Source organism: Dryobates pubescens, chromosome 7, assembly GCF_014839835.1.
Source record: "Dryobates pubescens isolate bDryPub1 chromosome 7, bDryPub1.pri, whole genome shotgun sequence".
NCBI lineage: Eukaryota > Metazoa > Chordata > Aves > Piciformes > Picidae > Dryobates > Dryobates pubescens.
Genome location: NC_071618.1, coordinates 43,660,261 through 43,680,637, shown reverse-complemented (window position 1 = coordinate 43,680,637; position 20,377 = coordinate 43,660,261). Strand labels below are relative to the sequence as shown.

The window sequence follows — 20,377 nt, the reverse complement described above, 5'->3', positions numbered from 1 at the left end:
CTCATCAGCTATACCATGGCACCAAGTGCCTCATCCAGACTCTTCTTAAACATCTCCAGTGATGGTGACTCCACCACCTCCCTGGGCAGCACATCCCAATGGTCAATCTCTCTCTCTATGAAGAATTTCTTCCTAACATCCAGCCTAAACTTCCCTGGCACAGCTTGGAACTGTGTCCTCTTGTTCTGGTGCTGGGTGCCTGGGAGAGGAGACCAACCCCCACCTGGTAAAACCTCCCTTCAGGGAGTTGTGGACAGCAAGGAGGTCTCCCCTGAGCCTCCTCTTCTCCAGGCTAAGCAACCCCAGCTCCCTCAGCCTCTCCTCCCAGGGCTGTGCTCCAGACCCCTCCCCAGCTTTGTTGCCCTTCTCTCTGGTCTTGTCCTCTGGCTATATTGTTAGTGCAGCAGTGAGCCTAAGAGATTTAGAAGTAGCCATCTTGCTTTCCACACAGCTGTCATAACCCTGGTAGTTTTGGTGATGGAGAGACTGCCTCAGGATTTAGATGTTGAACTTCTCAGCTCAGTTTCTTGATGAAGTTTGATTTGGAATGTTTGTTGCTTAATTTCAGCATCACAGAAAGCTGAAGGCTGCTCTGTTAGTTCCAGGGTCCCTGGTGAGAATTGGCTAACCTAGCTGATGAGTCTCACTCCAGAGAGGAATGGACAAGCCATGTTTAGGATTCACAAAATGTTAGGGGTTGGAAGAGACTGCCAGAGATCAAATCAGACCCCCCTGCCAAAACAGGATCACCTAGGGCAGGCCCCACAGGAACACATCCAGACAGGTTTTGACTATCTCTGGAGGAGACTCCACAACCTCTCTGGGCAGCCCATTCCAGTGCTCCATCACCCTCACCACACAGAAGTGTCTCCTTGTGTTGAGGTGGAACCTCCTGTGCTCTAGCTTGTACCCTTTGTTCCTTGTCCTCTCACTGGGCACCACCAAAAGGAGACTGGCACCTTCATCTTGACACCCACCCCTCAGATATTTATAGGTGCTCCTAAGATCCCCTCTCAGCCTTCTGAAGACTACACAGCCCCACTTCTCCCAGTCTTTGTCCCTAGGTGAGATGTTTGAGTCCCACAATCATCCTTGTAGCTCTGCACTGGACACTCTCCAGCAGATCCCAGATTCAGTTTAAGGTTCCATATGCAAATGAAGTCTTTAACTCTGTTGCTGTAAGAGCTCCTTTGGCTCTGGGTGCTTGGCTTTCCGTGAGGAGGAAGCTTGACTTGAGCTGCTTGTGTGCTTTAGGAAAAGTAGTCTGTGGTGGGTTGAAATTTCCCCCCCTTCAACATGAACTGTGCCAGAGCAGCTCAGTTGGGAGCAGATGGAAGCTTAGCCAGGTCAGCGATAGAGCCATTCAAATAGATGCCACCCTTCAAGGGACACTCTAACCCCTGCAGCCACAGAAGAGCCTGGCCTGCTAATTAACTGGAATCCTAAGAACTTCCAGGATCTCTCACAAGGTTTGCTTCTGACTTTCTTGGCAACCTCAGCTGCCTCTGAGAGCTCAAACATGCGCTCATGAAAGCTCTAATTGCAAATGATGTTGATGGAAGGCAGAGCCATGATTTGTGGAGTAAGTGGTGGATTAAGAAGCCGTGGGCGTGCATGCCTTTTCCACCTGCTTCTCTGATCCACTGTGCTGTCCCTGTTCTGATCTTCCTTAAATAAGGTTGCTTATGTCCACAGCACCTCCTCAACAGTGTAGTAAGCCTTGAAGAAAGGAGGCTGTCTTCCTGTTGCTTGGAGAGCTAGGGTGGGCAAAATCTATTCTCTAATTCTCTGGAAGTCTGAGACTGCCAAAGAAACATTGGAAATCCACATTTTCAAGTTGAGGACAGTGAAACTTGTTTTCATTGTGGCTGTTTCTCCAGGTGAGTGTGAATGTGTAGCTTCTCACTGTGAAGTAGAATTTTTTTAGGCTTGAGTCTACCAACTTCAAAGAAACAGCCACAATCAGAGGGACACTGAAGTGTGCTTTGCCTGGAGGCTTCCCTATCCAGTGTTGGTAGTTGGGGAAAGAGCTCACATCTACCCTGCCTTGGCTGATTCTTCCAGCAGGAAAAAATAGAGAAAAAGGCCCTAGGGGGAGAACTTTACTCCTAATGTATTCTTTTGGAGACATAGTTGAAAGGGCTATGAAGAAATTCCTTGGAGGCTTGGAGCATGCTTTCAACCAATTTGACAGGCCTCAACCATTGCAGGCCCTGCTTGGGGCTGTGGGGCCACACACTGAGGTACACAGAAATCATAGACTCACAGAAATCATTGAATCAATAAGGTTGGAAAAGGCCTCAGAGATCAGCAAGTCCAACCTGTCACCCAACACCTCAGCACTAACTAAACCATGGCTTCAAGTGCCACATCCAATCCCCTCCTGAGCACCTCCAGGGATGACGACTCCACCGCCTCCTTGGGCAGCCCCCTCCAATGGCCAGTAACTCTTTCTGAGAAGACATGTATGTGTCTACTTATTTTCAGTCAACATGCTCATCTGGGAGAGATGTGCACTAGCCAAACAAAAACATTGTGACATTGTGTTAAATCTCATCCAAGGGCATGAGGTTTGACACATCCAAGTGCCGGGTTCTGCACTTTGGTCGCAACAGCCCCAGGCAGTGCTACAGGCTGGGGTCAGAGTGGCTGGAGAGCAGCCAGGCAGAGAGGGACCTGGGGGTACTGGTTGATAGTAGGCTGAACATGAGCCAGCAGTGTGCCCAGGCAGCCAGGAGGGCCAATGGCATCCTGGCCTGCATCAGGAACGGTGTGGCCAGCAGGAGCAGGGAGGTCATTCTGCCCTGGACTCAGCACTGGTTAAGCCACACCTTGAGTCCTGTGACCAGTTCAGGGCCCCTCAGTTTAGGAAAGATGTTGAGTTGCTGGAAGGTGTCCAGAGAAGGGCAACAAAGCTGGGGAGGGGTCTGGAGCACAGCCCTGTGAGGAGAGGCTGAGGGAGCTGGGGTTGCTTAGCCTGGAGAAGAGGAGACTCAGGAGTGACCTTCTTGCTGTCTACAACTACCTGAAGGGAGGTTGTAGCCAGGTGGGGGTTGGTCTCTTCTCCCAGGCAGCCATCACCAGAACAAGAGGACACAGTCTTAAGCTGTCCCAGGGTAGGTGTAGTCTAGAGGTGAGGAGAAAGTTCTTCCCAGAGAGAGAGATTGGCCATTGGAATGTGCTGCCCAGGAAGGTGGTGGAGTCACCATCCCTGGAAGTGTTTAAAAAGAGACTGGATGAGGCACGTGGTGCCATGGTTTAGTTAGTCATGAGGTGTTGGGTGACAGCTTGGACTTGATGATCTCTGAGGTCTTTTTGCAACTCTCTGATTCTGTGACTGCAGACCAAGCTGAAAACACATCTAACCAGGAAACTCTGCAGCAGGTTTAGCTGCAAGCCGGTCTCGTGCTGCAAAATGCTTTCTGTTTTATCTGCCTAAATGTTAATGCAATGCAGATCTGTATGTATCATAAATAACTGTTACAATATTGATCCCCAGACTCTTGTTTTAATTCATCCAAATGTCATAGTTCTGTCTGTGATTAGCAAGCTGCTAGATTCCTGGAGCTGAAACACTGCATGCCACAGAAAGCTTCTGGGTTCAAGCATTTGCAGTGCCTTTTAACACAGGCAGGTTTTTTTTTCCCCCTAAGGTTTTCTGAATGGTTCCATTGTGCTGTCACCCTGTGTTAATAAGCATTAAGTGGTTTTATTTTGGTTCCTTTCCAGAACAAAAGAGATGAACATCTTTTGAAAAAAAGAAATGTTCCCCAGGAAGAAAGTTTAGAAGATTCTGATGTTGATGCTGACTTCAAAGCAGTAAGTCCCTGGATTCTGGAATTGTTTTGAACTCTTGAGTGGTAGCTCAAAACACTGTGGTGTGTTTTCCCTTCAATACTGGCAGCCCTGCAGTTAATTTGAAAGCAAAATTAACTGACACAGTGTTAAAATGAGTTTGATTGTATTACATGTATAAAAAGAGACTACCTGGACTCAGCAAGGCCTTTGACACCATCCCCCACAGCAAACTCCTGGCCAAGCTGCCAGCCCCTGGCTTGGACAGCAGCTCTCTGAGCTGGGTTAGGAACTGGCTGGAGGCTGAGCCCAGAGAGTGGTGGTGAATGGTGCCACAGCCAGCTGGCAGCCAGGCACCAGTGGTGTGCCCCAGGGATCAGTGCTGGGCCCCATCCTGTTCAATATCCTTACTGATGATCTGGATGGGGGCATTGAGTCCATCATCAGTAAATCTGTGGGTGACACCAAGCTGGGGGCAGGAGTTGATCTGTTAGAGGGTAGGAGAGCTCTGCAGAGGGACCTTGCTAGGCTGGACAGCTGGGCAGAGTCCAAGGGCAGGAGATTGAACACATCCAAGTGCCAGGTTCTGCACATTGGCCACAGCAACCCCATGCAGAGCTACAGGCTGGGGTCAGAGTGGCTGAGAGCAGCCAGGCAGAGGGGGACCTGGGGGTATTGGTTGACAGTAGGCTGAACATGAGCCAGCAGTGTGGCCAGGTGGCCAAGAAGGCCAATGGCATCCTGGCCTGCATCAGGAACAGTGTGGCCAGCAGGAGCAGGGAAGTCATTCTGCCCCTGGACTCAGCACTGGTTAGGCCACACCTTGAGTCCTGTGTCCAGTTCTGGGCCCCTCAGTTTAGGAAAGATGTTGAGTTGCTGGAAGGTGTCCAGAGAAGGGCAACAAAGCTGGGGAGGGGTTTGGAGCACAGCCCTGTGAGGAGAGGCTGAGGGAGCTGGGGTTGCTTAGCCTGGAGAAGAGGTGGCTTAGAGGAGACCTTCTTGCTCTCTACAACTCCTTGAAGGGAGGTTGTAGCCAGCTGGGGGTTGTGCTCTTCTCCCAGGCAAGCAGCACCAGAATAAGAGGACACAGTCTGAAGCTGTGCCAGGGGAGGTTTAGGCTGGATGTTAGGAAGAAGTTCTTCCCAGCAAGAGAGATTGGCCATTGGAATGTGCTGCCCAGGGAGGTGGTGGAGTCACCATCCCTGGAGGTGTTTAGGAAGAGACTGGATGAGACACTTGGTGCCATGGTTTATTTGATGAGATGGTGTTGGGTGATAGGTTGGACTTGATGATCTCAAAGGTCTTTTCCAACCTGGTTAATTCTATTCTATTTTAGCAACAAAGTCACTAAAACTTTTTTTCCTCTCTCTTTTCAAGCAAAATGTAACACTAGAAGCTATACTGCAGGTATGTTGCATTCAACTCTTTGGGGTTTTTGACTGGAAGGGCATGTCCTGTGCATCTGTAGTATGCTCTGTTTGGTTGGTTTTGTGTTTCTCTTTCAGAATGCCACAAGTGATAACCCAGTGATCCAACTGAGTGCTGTCCAAGCTGCAAGGTAACAATCAGGGAAGGCACAGGAATACATTTCCTACTTCTTTTCTCATGAGGAAAGTTACTGACTTCATTTTTATGTTTAATTTCACAGAAAACTCCTATCCAGTGACAGAAATCCACCTATTGACGACCTAATAAAATCAGGAATTTTACCAATTCTGGTGAAATGCCTAGAAAGGGATGATAAGTAAGTATGCCTCTAAAAATGTTCAGCTTTACTGAAAAACTGCATCCCAAAATTGATCTCAGTATTTCAAATGAAACAGAGAAGTCATCACACCAAATATCTGACCCAGTGGATCCCATTCCCTGATGAACTATACATTCTGCAGGAGTATTTACTGTGCCACTGGAATGTCAGTTTAAAAGCTTGCATGTGCATATCCAACTGTCCTACACTTTGGCCACAACAACCCCAGGCAGTGCTACAGGCTGGGGTCAGAGTGGTTAGAGAGCAGTCAGGCAGATAGGGACCTGGGGGTACTGGTGGATAGTAGGCTGAACATGAGCCAGCAGTGTGGCCAGGTGGCCAAGAAGGCCAATGGCATCCTGGCCTGCATCAGGAACAGTGTGGCCAGCAGGAGCAGGGAAGTCATTCTGCCCTGGACTCAGCACTGGTTAGGCCACACCTTGAGTCCTGTGTCCAGTTCTGGGCCCCTCAGTTTAAGAAGGACATTGAGACACTTGAAGGTGTCCAGAGAAGGGCAACAAAGCTGGGGAGGGGTCTGGAGCACAGCCCTGTGAGGAGAGGCTGAGGGAGCTGGGGTTGCTTAGCCTGGAGAAGAGGAGGCTCAGGGGAGACCTCCTTGCTTTCTACAACTCCCTGAAGGGAGGTTGTAACCAGGAGGGAGTTGGTCTCTTCTCCCAGACAACCAGCACCAGAACAAGAGGACACAGTCTCAAGCTGTGCCAGGGGAAGTTTAGGCTCAAGGTGAGGAGAAAGTTCTTCACTGAGAGAGTCATTTGTCATTGGAATGTGCTGCCCAGGGAGGTGGTGGAGTCCCCATCCCTGGAGGTGTTCAAGAGGGGATTGGATGTGGCACTTGGTGCCATGGTCTGTTCATGAGGTCTGTGGTGACAGGTTGGACTCAATGATCTTTGAGGTCTCTTCCAACCTTGGTGATACTGTGAAAATTTCAGTTCTAGGCTGGTGGTGTGTTCAGTCACCACAAGAACAACAACTTTAATGATCTGTTGTGCAGTGTCTTCACAGAATCTACCTCTTTCAGAAACTCCATAGCCATCACAATTAAAAGGACTGCTTAAGAAAAAGCTGAGTTCAGTTTCCAAAGGCTAATTAAACGTTTACAGAAGTAAATCATACACAAACCAGACAGGTAATTGAAATGAAAAGAACTCTCACAGCACTGAACCATCTACTTCTAGAGCAGGCAGGCACTCATTACCCAGTTTGGAATTCTCTCTTGATTGGAATGTGTTTGCCAGCTGCCTTCTGGGCTACTGTTCTGTTACTCAAGCGAGAAACAAAGCGCCTCACGCCTCATGTTTGTGCAACCACCAAATTACAGCCAAAAGGCCAATGGGCATTTCTCAAGTTCCCAGCCCTGGTGGCCACAGAAATACCCTTGAAAATGGAAATACTGGAAATACATTTATGGCTGACTGAAGCAGGCTAAAACATGGATTTCAAATGCATTAATCTCCATCTGTCTCAGTAAAGGCTGTGGAATGTGGTGGGTTTTCTCACGTTGTTACATCCGTGCAGCTATGCACTCAGGATTCTCTACCTCCTTCTCTGGAGCTCTTGTTTTACAACAAGCACAACAGAGAGCTGCACTGTACCATCACATGAAGGAGTAGCACAGAGCCAGGGAGGAAACCTGCCTTGCAGTGAGAATGAATCATAGAAAAGACCTCAGAGATCATCAAGTCCAACCTAGCACCCAACACCTCAGGACTAACTAAACCATGGCTTCAAGTGCCACATGCAATGCCCTCTTGAACACCTCCAGGGACAGTGGCTCCACCACCTCCCTGGGCAGCACATTCCAATGGCCAATAAGTCTTTCTGTGAAGAACTTTCTCCTCACCTTGAGCCTAGACTTCCTCTGGCACAGCTTGAGACTGTGTCCTAACACAAAAGCAGCTAGAAACTTAAGCTAATAACCTTAGTGAAAAAGACAAGTGTGTTCTGGCAGAGAAGAACCCTGCTCATGACCAGACATGTTCACAGAACCACAGAAACATTCAGGTTGGAAATCACCCTCAGGATCATCAAGTCCAACCAATGACCCTACTCTACAAGGTTCAGCCCTAAAGCATGTCCCCAAGCACCACATCCAAATGGCCTTTCAACAGATCCAGGGTAGGTAACTCCACCACCTCCCTGGGCAGCACTTTCCAATGCTTGACCACTCTTGCTGGGAAAAACCTTTTCCTAATGGGCAGTCTAAACCTACCCAGTCTTAGCTTGAGGACATTCCCTCTTGTTCTATCACGAATTACCTGTGAGAGGAGACCAGCACCAGCCACCCCACAATATCCTTTCAGGCAATTGTAGACAGCAATGAGGTCTCCCTTCAGCCTCCTCTTTTCGAGACTAAACAGCCCCTGCTCCTTCAGTCACTCAAGATTTATTCTCCAGGCCCTTCACAGCTTCACTGCCCTCCTCTCTACTCCCTCCAGTACCTCCACAACTCTCCTGTATTGAGATGCCCCAAACTGGACACAGTACTCCAGGTGTGGCTTCACAAGAGCTGAGTACAAGGGGACAATCACCTCCCTGCTCCTGCTGGCCACACTGTTCCTGATGCAGGCCAGGATGCCATTGGCCCTCTTGGCCACCTGGGCACACTGCTGGCTCATGTTTAGGCAGCTGTCAACCAGTACTCCCAGGTCCCTTTCTGCCTGGCTGCTCTCCAGCCACCCTGACCCCAGCCTGTAGCTCTGCATGGGGTGGTTGTAATTATAGCTTGTGGTAGGTTGAGAGAGGGCCTAGCTCTCCCTCCCCCACAGAGTAAGTAACCATGGCTAAACTCAGTTGGAGAAAGCAGACTATATTTACAAGCATATATGGAAAGCAGGGTATATATCACACAATATATACAGGTATTTACAATATATACACAGAAATATACAGCAAAGAGAAATAACACAACAAAAATCCCTCCCCCAGGAGGGATCCCCTCCCTGGAACCTCCTCTCTCCCCCCCTACCTCCCTTTTTTTCCCAAAAAGGGGTTAGAGAGAAAGAAAGGCAAGTTATTAAGGGAAAGAGTTGTTGTTAAGCTTCAAAAAGCTCATGCAGGATTAGTGTTTGCTCATCTCAAGGTCAGCTCCAGCTAGTTCACAGAGAAAGCAGGCAGGGAGAGCAGCAGTTCAGGCTGGCACGGCAGAACAGGCTGAAACCCAAACTCCCAAACTGAGGAGAAAAATTCCAACTGCCCTACAATTTCAAGTTGCATTTTGTCCATCCACCAATGAAATTCGCTTAGAATCTCAGAGTGTTTTTGTTCTAGTACCGGAAACATTCAGCCAGAGTGTCCCAGTACTGTCTGTTTCTTAAAGGCACAGCCTCAAATGGTCACAAGCTAGCTGCTTTCAAATGCTCTTTGTTTTCACAACCCTCATTTACATATCTTGAGCCCTCCTATCTAATTCTTGTCCAATCCTATCCCCACTACAACCTTCAAATTCTTTGGGAGCTAATGGCAAAAAAGAGCTTAAAGGAAGCAGATGCAATAACTGTGTGTAAAACATAACCAATGAAGACCCCAAAAGCATGGAAGTCAAAAAATAATCACCTAATAGTAAATGTTCTCTGCTCCTCCCAAACTGGACACCTTGCTGTTATTCTGACCACCATATGCTGCATAGAACTTCTAGAACTCTGAGGTGACCTCATTGTGGCCTTCCAGTAGCTGAAGGGGGCTACAAGAAGGCTGGGGAGGGACTTCTCAGGATCTCAGGGAGTGATAGGACTAGGGGGGATGGAATGAAGCTGGAGGTGGGGAGATTCAGGCTGGAGGTGAGGAGGAAGTTCTTCCCCAGGAGAGTGGTGAAGCCCTGGAATGGGTTGTCCAGGGAGGTGGTTGAGGCCCTGTCCCTGGAGGTGTTTAAGCCCAGGCTGGCTGAGGCTCTGGCCAGCCTGATCTAGTGTGGGGTGTCCCTGCCCATGGCAGGGGGGTTGGAACTAGCTGATCCTTGTGGTCCCTTCCAACCCTGACTGATACTATGATGATGAACTCCTAACCTTTAGCACTTGTGTGAACAAGTTTTCATACAAGCTGTTCTCCTAAACTGCTGTTGGCATAGAGCAGAGTTGGCAGAGGTCTTGGAAGAGAAGCTCCCCTGGCTTTCATAACATTTGTAGCTAATGTTACCTGCATTTAATGTCAGTTTTAATACAGGTATGATGGTTTCTTGATCCTCATGCTAGATCTATTCCCTGCCTTTGGAGCAGAAAAATGTCTTTATCTCAGTGTACCAGGTTACACTTCATCTGGGATGTAATGTTAGAAGGGCCAACTGGAGAAGAGGAGGCTCAGGGGAGGCCTTATTGCTGTCTACAGCTACCTGAAGGGAGGTTGTAGGCAGGTGGGGGTTGGTCTCTCCTCCCAGGCAACCAGCACCAGAACAAGAGGACACAGTCTCAAGATGCACCAGGGGAGGTTTAGGCTGGATGTTAGGAAGAAATTCTTCCCAGAAAGATTAATTTGCCATTGGGATGTGCTGCCCAGGGAGGTGGTGGAGTCACAATCCCTGGAGGTGTTTAAGAAGAGATTGGATGTGGCACTTGGTGCCATGGTTTAGTAGTCAGAGGTCTTGGGTGACAGGTTGGACTTGATGATCTCTGAGGTGTTGGATCAGTGAGATGTGAAGAAGTCTCTGTTAGCCTTTAGAGAAGTAGAGAAGCATAATTAAATGTTGTGATGATAAAATCTTTCATATAGGAGGCCACTGGTCATGGTCAGCTTCATTGGTTGGTTTGTGCTTCAACAAGTAGTACTGCTTCTATTTATTATTATTACTATTGTTATTGTTAATTGCTAAGCCAGAATGATGGATGGATTTCAAAAAGTCATAGAATGTCAACTCTTACTTCTTTTCCTTACAGCTTTGCCTCTGAAAAGTCCAGGCTTATAGGTTGTATTTTTAGAAGCTTCTAGGCCAGTGGCACTGCATAAAGTGTCTCACAGTGGGTACAGCTGGTAATACTGAAATGAGCCATGAAGTGATGTGCAGATCATCTTTCAACTTACTACTGTGAAATTATTTCATTCCAGTCCTTCATTACAATTTGAAGCTGCATGGGCATTGACTAACATAGCATCAGGCACTTCTGCACAGACTCAAGCTGTTGTACAGTCTAGTAAGTATTGGAGTTTGCCTTTTGCAGGGTGGTGGCTGTTGGGGGCAAAAAGGAAAGGGGAGTATTTGGGTAACGAGTGGTATTTGTTAGCAAAATCATTCAAATAGTAAATGCATGTCTCTCCTCTGCTTGCAAAAGTGTCTACAGTTGCTCTTCAGCATCAATCTGCTTGCCATTGGCAATTGGGACCTGGGGGTGCTCGTTGATGGTAGGCTGAACATGAGCCTGCAGTGTGCCCAGGTGGCCAGGAGGGCCAAGGGCATCCTGGCCTGCATCAGGAACAGTGTGGCCAGCAGGAGCAGGGAGGTCATTCTGCCCCTGGACTCAGCACTGCTTAGGCCACACCTTGAGTCCTGTGTCCAGTTCTGGGCCCCTCAGTTTAGGAAGGAGGTTGACTTGCTGGAACGAGTCCTGAGAAAGGCAACAAAGTTGGTGAGGGGCTTGGAACACAGCCCTGTGAGGAGAGGCTGAGGGAGCTGGGGTTGCTTAGCCTGGAGAGGGGGAGACTCAGGGATGACCTTACTGCTCTCTACAACTCCCTGAAGGGAGGTTGTAGACAGGCAGAGGTTGGTCTCTTCTCCCAGGCAGCCAGCACCAGAACAAGAGGACACAGTCTCAAGCTGTGCCAGGGTAGGTTTAGGTTGGATGTCAGGAAGAAGTTCCACACAGAGAGAGTGATTGCACATTGGAATGGGCTGCCTGGGGAGGTGGTGGAGTCACCATCACTGGAGGTGTTCAGGAGGAGACTTGATAGGGTGCTTGGTGCCATGGGTTAGTTGTTTAGGTGGTGTTGGATTGGTTGATGGGTTGGCCGCGATGATCTTGAAGGTCTCTTCCAACCTGGTCTGGTCTATTCTTTTCTATTCATATTAAGGATCCCAGACTTGATTTTCCAATAAAGAAGGTAGAGAATGAGAGATGCCTTAAGTATGACAAAAAGTTAGTGCTTTCTTGAAGGAGTGTACTGCTAATTCTCTGGTGGCCAAAACTTTTGTTAGGGACTAATGCTTTCTACCTCAAAGGTATGCTCATAAATCTTACTAAAACTGTCAAACAGACAGAGTTCTGTGAGGTTGCCTATTTAAATATAGTCAAGAAAATTACTGTCCATTCCTTGACCATATGGTGGTTATCTCCTGTATACACTGAGTTTGTGCTGCCTTTATGTCTTGCTTAACCAACCAGTAAGACCTCCATTATAAAGAGACAGGAAGTAAACACTGAAACTAATTGAAGGGAAATGACATACCTTATTGCTGTCTACAGCTGCCTGAAGGGAGATTGTAGCCAGGTGGGGGTTGGTCTCTTCTTCTGGGCAACCATCACCAGAACAAGAGGACACAGTCTCAAGCTGTGCCAAGGGAAGTTTGGGCTTGATCTTAGAAAGAAGCTCTTCACAGGAAGAGTTATTGGCCATTGGAATGGGCTGCCCAGGGAGGTGGTGGGGTCAGTATCCCTGAAGGTGTGTAAGAGGAGACTGGATGGGGTGCTTGGTGCCATGGTTTAGTTGATTAGATGGTGTTAGGTGATAGGTTGGACTCTATGATCTTGAAGGTCTTTTCCATTCTATTCTATTCTATTCTATTCTATTCTATTCTATTCTATTCTATTCTATTCTATTCTATTCTATTCTATTCTATTCTATTCTATTCTATTCTATTCTATTCTATTCTATTCTATTCTATTCTATTCTATTCTATTCTATTCTATTCTATTCACTCCTTACCCTTACTCCTTACCCTTACTCCTTACCCTTACTCCTTACCCTTACTCCTTACCCTTACTCCTTACCCTTACTCCTTACCCTTACTCCTTACCCTTACTCCTTACCCTTACTCCTTACCCTTACTCCTTACCCTTACTCCTTACCCTTACTCCTTACCCTTACTCCTTACCCTTACTCCTTACCCTTACTCCTTACCCTTACTCCTTACCCTTACTCCTTACCCTTACTCCTTACCCTTACTCCTTACCCTTACTCCTTACCCTTACTCCTTACCCTTACTCCTTACCCTTACTCCTTACCCTTACTCCTTACCCTTACTCCTTACCCTTACTCCTTACCCTTACTCCTTACCCTTACTCCTTACCCTTACTCCTTACCCTTACTCCTTACCCTTACTCCTTACCCTTACTCCTTACCCTTACTCCTTACCCTTACTCCTTACCCTTACTCCTTACCCTTACTCCTTACCCTTACTCCTTACCCTTACTCCTTACCCTTACTCCTTACCCTTACTCCTTACCCTTACTCCTTACCCTTACTCCTTACCCTTACTCCTTACCCTTACTCCTTACCCTTACTCCTTACCCTTACTCTAGTCTATTCAGATTTTCAGGATTATATATATAGTTTCTATGTGTCAGCACACTTGAAACAATGACCTTTATGCTAAATATGACATTTTGTCATTAAACAAGAGAATACAGATAAGCAAATATATAAGAAATGTCTTGGCTTAGTGTTTTTATGAGAGAAAACAGTGACTTAGCTAGTTCCTGGGTTTTGTTAAGTGTATGAACCTGTCTTTCAAATCAAAATGCTGCTTTCTACATTTAATAGCTAGTACATTATCTCTGCAGAATCTCACAGCCAGATGAGAGATTGGAACAATGGAATAAGAATGCTTATCAAAATGAGCTTTGGATAAAAATCCAAAACCTTTTCAAAAGCTCCCAAAACCTCCCAAAAAAGAAAGCCTCCTGATGTGACTTGGGTGCCTCTGGTTTTCTGGTGTCTAAATATCTTCATAAATCTGTTCCCAGGATTGTTGTCTTTCCCAGATTCTTCATTGGTTGCTCACTGTTTTCTTTTCAAGTCCCACAACATGATCATATTTGCAGGAGTGTATCTAATGACAAGGCTGTTTGTAGTATTAACCTTGCAAGAAAAAGGAGAATCTGGGGAAAATCTGAAGTAAAAAGCAGAACTAGAATGAAGATACATACAGCATGGCCAAAAGCATTGCTATTACCTTAACAATTGCTGGAAGTTCAGGCTGGGTTATGTCTCCCAAAATCAGCTTAGCTCATGCTTGAAATGAAGAAAATGTGACAAAAACACTTTAAAGAATCGAAACAACCATTTTTGTTTACTCCTAAAGGGGAAATGGCAGAAGTTCAGTCTAAAAGGCTTTGGCTAGGCAATGGCTAAGGGAAAACAACCTCCTAGCTGTACTCCCTTTAGGTAAAGGGGTGGTTTGGAGAAACAAAGTGATAGACCCTTGCAGCTGTAGAGGAGGCTGGTGCAGCTTAAATACAAAAGAGGGCCTCCTGCAATGAGGAGGGACAGGTGGCAGTTGGAAGGCCCAGCAACAGAGGCAAAGTATGCACAGAATAGACCTTGGCAGGAGCCAGTCTGTAGCAGAGGTAATTAATTTTTGAGAGCAGTAGATCAGGTAACTTGCAACTCATGTTTTCTCAGACCATCTTGCTGCCTGAGTGCTGATAGGAAATTATTTCTCTCCTGCTTTTCAAAGCATAGCAGGATTGCTGCCTAATATAAGCTACACACTTGACCCTTCTCTCTGAAATCCGTTGAACAGGCACATGGCTGAAGTATAATCTCAGCAATCACTGAGAAGGAAGCCAGAATATTCCACTTGAGCTAATGGAAGTGGGATGATTGTTACAAGAACTAGAGAGAGTGTTCTTAAACAGTGTGTTGTTGGCCCTCCTAACTTGTCAGTTACAGGCAATTGCTGAATTACTCATCTAGGGCAGGGGAGGAATTTTAGGTTGTCTTTATTCTTCATAGTTGGGCGTTTTCCAGGAAACAGAGCAAGAGGACACAGTCTCAAGCTGCACCAGGGGAGGTTTAGGCTGGATGTTAGGAAGAAGTTCTTCCCAGCAAGAGAGATTGGCCATTGGAATGTGCTGCCCAGGGAGGTGGTGGAGTCACCATCACTGGGGGTGTTTAGGAAGAGCCTGGATGAGGCACTTGGTGCCATGGTTTAGTTGATCAGATGGTGTTGGGTGATAAGTTGGACTTGATGATCTTGAAATTATTTTCCAACCTGGTTAATTCTGTTCTCTGCCCTTCTCTCTCTCTTTGCCCTTCTCTCTCTCTTTGCCCTTCTCTCTCTCTTTGCCCTTCTCTCTCTCTTTGCCCTTCTCTCTCTCTTTGCCCTTCTCTCTCTCTTTGCCCTTCTCTCTCTCTTTGCCCTTCTCTCTCTCTTTGCCCTTCTCTCTCTCTTTGCCCTTCTCTCTCTCTTTGCCCTTCTCTCTCTCTTTGCCCTTCTCTCTCTCTTTGCCCTTCTCTCTCTCTTTGCCCTTCTCTCTCTCTTTGCCCTTCTCTCTCTCTTTGCCCTTCTCTCTCTCTTTGCCCTTCTCTCTCTCTTTGCCCTTCTCTCTCTCTTTGCCCTTCTCTCTCTCTTTGCCCTTCTCTCTCTCTTTGCCCTTCTCTCTCTCTTTGCCCTTCTCTCTCTCTTTGCCCTTCTCTCTCTCTTTGCCCTTCTCTCTCTCTTTGCCCTTCTCTCTCTCTTTGCCCTTCTCTCTCTCTTTGCCCTTCTCTCTCTCTTTGCCCTTCTCTCTCTCTTTGCCCTTCTCTCTCTCTTTGCCCTTCTCTCTCTCTTTGCCCTTCTCTCTCTCTTTGCCCTTCTCTCTCTCTTTGCCCTTCTCTCTCTCTTTGCCCTTCTCTCTCTCTTTGCCCTTCTCTCTCTCTTTGCCCTTCTCTCTCTCTTTGCCCTTCTCTCTCTCTTTGCCCTTCTCTCTCTCTTTGCCCTTCTCTCTCTCTTTGCCCTTCTCTCTCTCTTTGCCCTTCTCTCTCTCTTTGCCCTTCTCTCTCTCTTTGCCCTTCTCTTATTTCTTATTCCATTTCTAATTCCACTTCTATTCCTAGTCTATTCCTATTCCTATTTCTACTCTATTTGGATTTTGAAAAATTGCCTCAAGAATTACTGTCTTTCAAAGTGTATGGACTGTCTGAAGGGAAGTAGTGCATGGGAATAGTAGAGAGATGGTTTCTTGGCTCCATTAAATGTACTTAATTCAGCAGAGACAGATACCTAAAATCAGTACCACTTCCTTAATCTGGTACATTGCCTGCCTTATATAAGAGCAAATGAAAACATGTCTTAGGACTGGCAGATGGATGTAAATCTTCACTGCATATGGAAACTAACTATAGGCACCTCCTGGGAGGGAGCTGGTGTCTCAAAGTTGAGAGTTGAAGCACGTTTGCAGGAGTAGTCATGCCATTCTGCTAGGTATGTTTCACGGATGACTGGAAAACCTGAACTGCTAGGGCATGAAACCTTGCACCTACCTACTTGAGGCTCTTCTATCTCTCTTTTAGAGACATGGGGAAATGTTTAAATGTGAGGAGCAGGGTGGTTTAATTGTTGCTTGTTCTCAAGTTTTCTTCCCCTCTCTAGATATGAATGGAAGTATTTAACTCTTCATGACAGAAACACGTAAGGCGTGGTTTAGGTAGTCATGAGGTGTTGGGTGACAGGTTGGACTTGATGATTTCTGAGGTCTTTTCCTACCTTATTGATTCTATGATTCTATGATTGTATGGCTTTTGTATTAATGAGAATATTGTACACATGCTATGTTCCAGTCAAAACAAGTCTAATCTCTGTGTTCTGCAGATGCAGTACCTCTCTTCTTGAGACTACTTCATTCACCACACCAGAATGTTTGTGAGCAAGCTGTGTGGGCTCTCGGAAATATTATAGGTAACTCTTTGTTGTTGCAATGCTTTGAATGCAGGGAGCATTTTGCTTTAGAATTTGCCTTCTTGCACATTGGCATTATCATACGAGACTATGTTTCCTCTGAGTTCTGAGCCTTAACATGATTTCTCACGTGGCCAAAATTACATCCTCTTTTTTTCTGAAGGGTAGTGTCACTTGCTACACAAACTATTGACAGTTAATTAACACTTAGTGTTGTGTCCTGTAAAATATACATATCTGTCTGTATGTATATTGAATTGAGCACGACCTTTTAGCAGTAGACTGTTGGTGAGGAAACATAGAGGTTCAGTATCCCGACATGCCATGGCATACATTCCAAGATTCTTTCATTCTTAATGTGATTTCTTTTGCAACAATTTTCATTTCTGTAGGTGATGGTCCTCAGTGTAGAGATTATGTCATATCACTGGGAGTTGTCAAACCTCTTCTGTCCTTCATCAATCCCTCCATTCCCATCACCTTCCTTCGGAACGTCACATGGGTCATTGTAAATCTCTGCAGGAATAAGGACCCCCCACCGCCTATGGAGACAGTTCAGGAGGTAAATAAAGAATTACAAGAGAGATCCTTTGCTTTTTTATTCTCTGGGCTAGAGGCCAAATGTTTTTACAGTGTCATGCTATGAATTTGTGCATGTGTTTTGTCACAGTCTTGTGCTGTTTACCAGTTGGTAAGTGAAGTAATATGACCAGTGAAGTGAAGTGATTTGACCAGCCTTCTCAAGAAGTAATTTGAAGTGATTTGACCAGCCTTCTCAAGAAGGCTTCAATAACATTTGTCACATCTGAAACTGACTAAGTCACATTAAAAAGGGACACAGCAAAAAAACTAAAAGCACTGGAAGTGTTAACATACTCAGCCTTTCATGTTGTTATCAAAGGGGTACAAATGTGATTCTGTGTGTGGAAGTATTCAGGTGTAATTATTTTCAGTAAGAGGAAATGTAAGTAAATGATAGGTTGGACTTGATGATCTCAAAGGTCTTTTCCAACCTGGTTAATTCTGTTCTGTTCTAAATGTAGTGCAGTTTCTGTGTTGACTAGCTGAATGTGTGAACTAGTAGTCAACATCAAGGCCCTGCTTGAGAGGGGAAGCACCTGAAAATCCTTTTAAATTGGTGAACAGAGCAAATGTGCTTTAAGAGCAGGTGCAGCTAGTGAGGTTGTAATGTACATGAAGTTCTTTGAGATCAATTCCAAATCCATGTGAAGTATAATATTGTTAGCAAGCAAACTTTAACAACATGTTAAAAATTAAGCAGAGAAGGGAGCAACTTTTGCAAGCAATATTTTACCAAGCAAAAAAAAGGCCCCAAAGCTGTGGTGCCATGGTTTGGTTGATCAGATGGTGCTGGGTGATAGGTTGGACTTGATGATCTCAAAGGTCTTTTCCAACCTGGTGAATTCTTTTCTAAGCTGTCTTACCATGGCTCACTTTTGCACTTTCTCAATATCTGAGTACAAAAATGAAATGCTGCTTCCAGAGGGTTTTACATGTGGATACTGGGCTAATGGTTTTAATTGCATTGTGTGGTAAGAGGGCTTTCAAACCAGCAAAGGTTGTTTTATCTCTGTTGGCTTGGTTGCCCTCAAACTGCAGTCTGCTTTCTGTGTCTTTTGAAGTGCATCTGTGTCTTTTCAAGGTAGCATCTTGTATTACCAATTTTAAATATGGGGTATTTTTCCCTCTCCTTTTACACATCCTTTGAGGGAATGACCTCAGTGACTGGGAAATGTGTACAAGTGTAAATGCAGGTTGCTTGGCTTGAGACTGCAGTACTTGGCTTTGTGCTTGTACAGCCAGTTTGATTGTATTGTAATGACTACTGAACTTCTTTTCAGATTTTGCCAGCATTGTGTGTTCTCATTTACCATACAGATATCAATGTAAGTAATTTCTACAGATTCAGATATTTGGGATTGTGTTTCAGTGGCAAACTTGGTTTTGTGTGTTAATTCATGTGTAATTAAGTAGTAAATGTGCCATTAAATACAAAGACTAATCTTAACTATAGTCATCCAGAGTATTAAAGTGCAAATAGCATTGCAGAAATACCTGTCCTAGAAAGTAGTTGTTTTTACTCTTTGCATTGTAGAATTGAGCACTGGAAGTGCCAGCTTTAGCATCAACTTCACTTCTGGCCCCAATGATAGTTTTGTATGGATGATATAGAACATGTGCCTAAAAATCTTTCCATAATTCTAGCTATCAGTGCAATCAAATACTGTGTGTGTATGAGTAAACCTGACTTTCAGAACTTCAGTGCCTGAATTTGCAAGCTGTTTAAGCCAATCACACAGGAAAATTCACTTGAACCGCAATAAACTTCTCTTTTGTGGCACCTTGGACAACTTTTATTCAGGTTTTTAATACTAAACCTTCCCTGCTTCCCACATTCCTGATCCATTTTCTGAGTCAAATCCTAGAGGGGTGGAGTGAACCTCCAGAAGTCTTATACTGGGAGCTTAGGAACAAAGGTCTTTTTACTAAGGGATAGTGAGCTGTTTTCCTGTCGGGGCTGTGGTGTCTTTGACTCTTGCTCCATGTAGTGATCCTTCACTTTAGGGATGCAGCAACTGAACCCTTGTGGTGGTTCTGGGGATAGAGCATAAGATCTGTGGAGCTGTCTTTGACATTGTGGTAGTGGTGTTTCTGCTGCTTCATTAATGATAGGTGGGCTTGGCTTCACAAACTATTTGCTAACAGTTTCATGTGGGATTTTGACAGGGTAACGTGAGCAAAAGACAGCACCTGCTGACTTCCCAGTTTGTAATCTGGACGACCCTGGGAAGGGAAATTGATAGTAAAATCAAACATACTTCTAGCCTGTAGGCTTTTTCCTTTTTCTTCTTTTTTTTCCTTGTCAAATTTGAAAGCTTTGAGCAGCAATGGTTGTGTGAGAGCTTCTTGAAGCAGACACGAGACGATGTGATGCCAGGTTTTGACTGATCTCAATTAGGGTGCCCGCCTTTTTGATCCTGAGAGTCAGGTGCTAGTTTGGAGGTACCAGTCTGGTCCCAGCCTCTCTGTACTGGAGCAGCAAACCTATCTTTGGAGATGAGTCAGTGATGCAGGTAGGTCAGACAACAGTCCTGTGAGCGCTTCTGGCGGCTGCTGCTCTTGTCACCACCAGGGCTGTGGGGCAGCGAACTGGTGAGGCACCATCTCTCACTGCTTCTGCTGCAATACTGGCTCCACTGCAGCACATTCTGCTGTCCTGTGGCATTGGCAGGTGAGGGCAGCAGCAGGCTGCGTCAAGAAAGTGTTAGGTCTGTGTTGTCTGGTCCCTGGAGCTGAGTGTAAGCAGCCTGCGGGTCAGGACTTTGAAGTTCTTCCTGCATTTCAGTAGTGTAGTATTTAGCTGTCTTAATGCCTGGAAAGTTTAAGTATCTGTTTTAAAAGTAGAGTAGATCTGAGTACATCAACAGGTGATGCCCTCAGTGGGGTCCAGATTTCTCTTCCCACAGATCCTAACATCGTCTGTGTGATGTGATATCCCTGTTTCTTCTGGCTTTGTTTCTGCTTCAGATTCTGCCTTTCAGTGGCTGTAACCTTTATCCCTTTCTATTTTTTTTGAGGGCTATCAAATTATCCTTAAGCCATCAGTGACTTGTCTTTGTTTCTTTAAGATACTAAGATTGCTCTGCATGATAGTGATTTCTCTGGGTTTTTGCTTTGCTTCAACAGTTGCCACCTTACAATCATTGCTAGTCCATTAGTTGGTGTAAGAACTCCTTTTCTTTTCTGTGGACTTCTGTGTTAACAGGAAGGCAGAAAAAAGGCATAACATCCAGAACAGTTTGCAGCCTCACTTCAGAACAAAAGACCTGGGGCTCTTTGGTCTGGAGAGAAGACTGAGAGGGGATCTAATAAATGTATCTGAGGGCTGGGTGTCAAAGAGGAGGAGACAGCCTCTTCTCTCTTGCACCCTGTGATAGGACAAGGGGCAATGGATCTAAACTAGAGCACAGGAAGTTCCATCTCAGCTTCTT

General features: G+C 45.8%; 1 protein-coding gene across 1 annotated transcript in view; it reads left to right on the top strand.

Annotated features, from left to right (window-relative positions):
* The window catches only part of KPNA3 (karyopherin subunit alpha 3), a 65,669-nt gene that overhangs the window by 32,646 nt on the left and 12,646 nt on the right, over positions 1–20,377 (top strand). The window contains exons 3-10 of the mRNA XM_054163125.1: positions 3,730–3,819; positions 5,173–5,202; positions 5,301–5,353; positions 5,444–5,539; positions 10,598–10,683; positions 16,278–16,364; positions 16,757–16,926; positions 18,227–18,271. Coding sequence (XP_054019100.1) covers positions 3,730–3,819; positions 5,173–5,202; positions 5,301–5,353; positions 5,444–5,539; positions 10,598–10,683; positions 16,278–16,364; positions 16,757–16,926; positions 18,227–18,271 — 657 coding nt within the window. The remainder of the gene's footprint in view (positions 1–3,729; positions 3,820–5,172; positions 5,203–5,300; positions 5,354–5,443; positions 5,540–10,597; positions 10,684–16,277; positions 16,365–16,756; positions 16,927–18,226; positions 18,272–20,377) is intronic.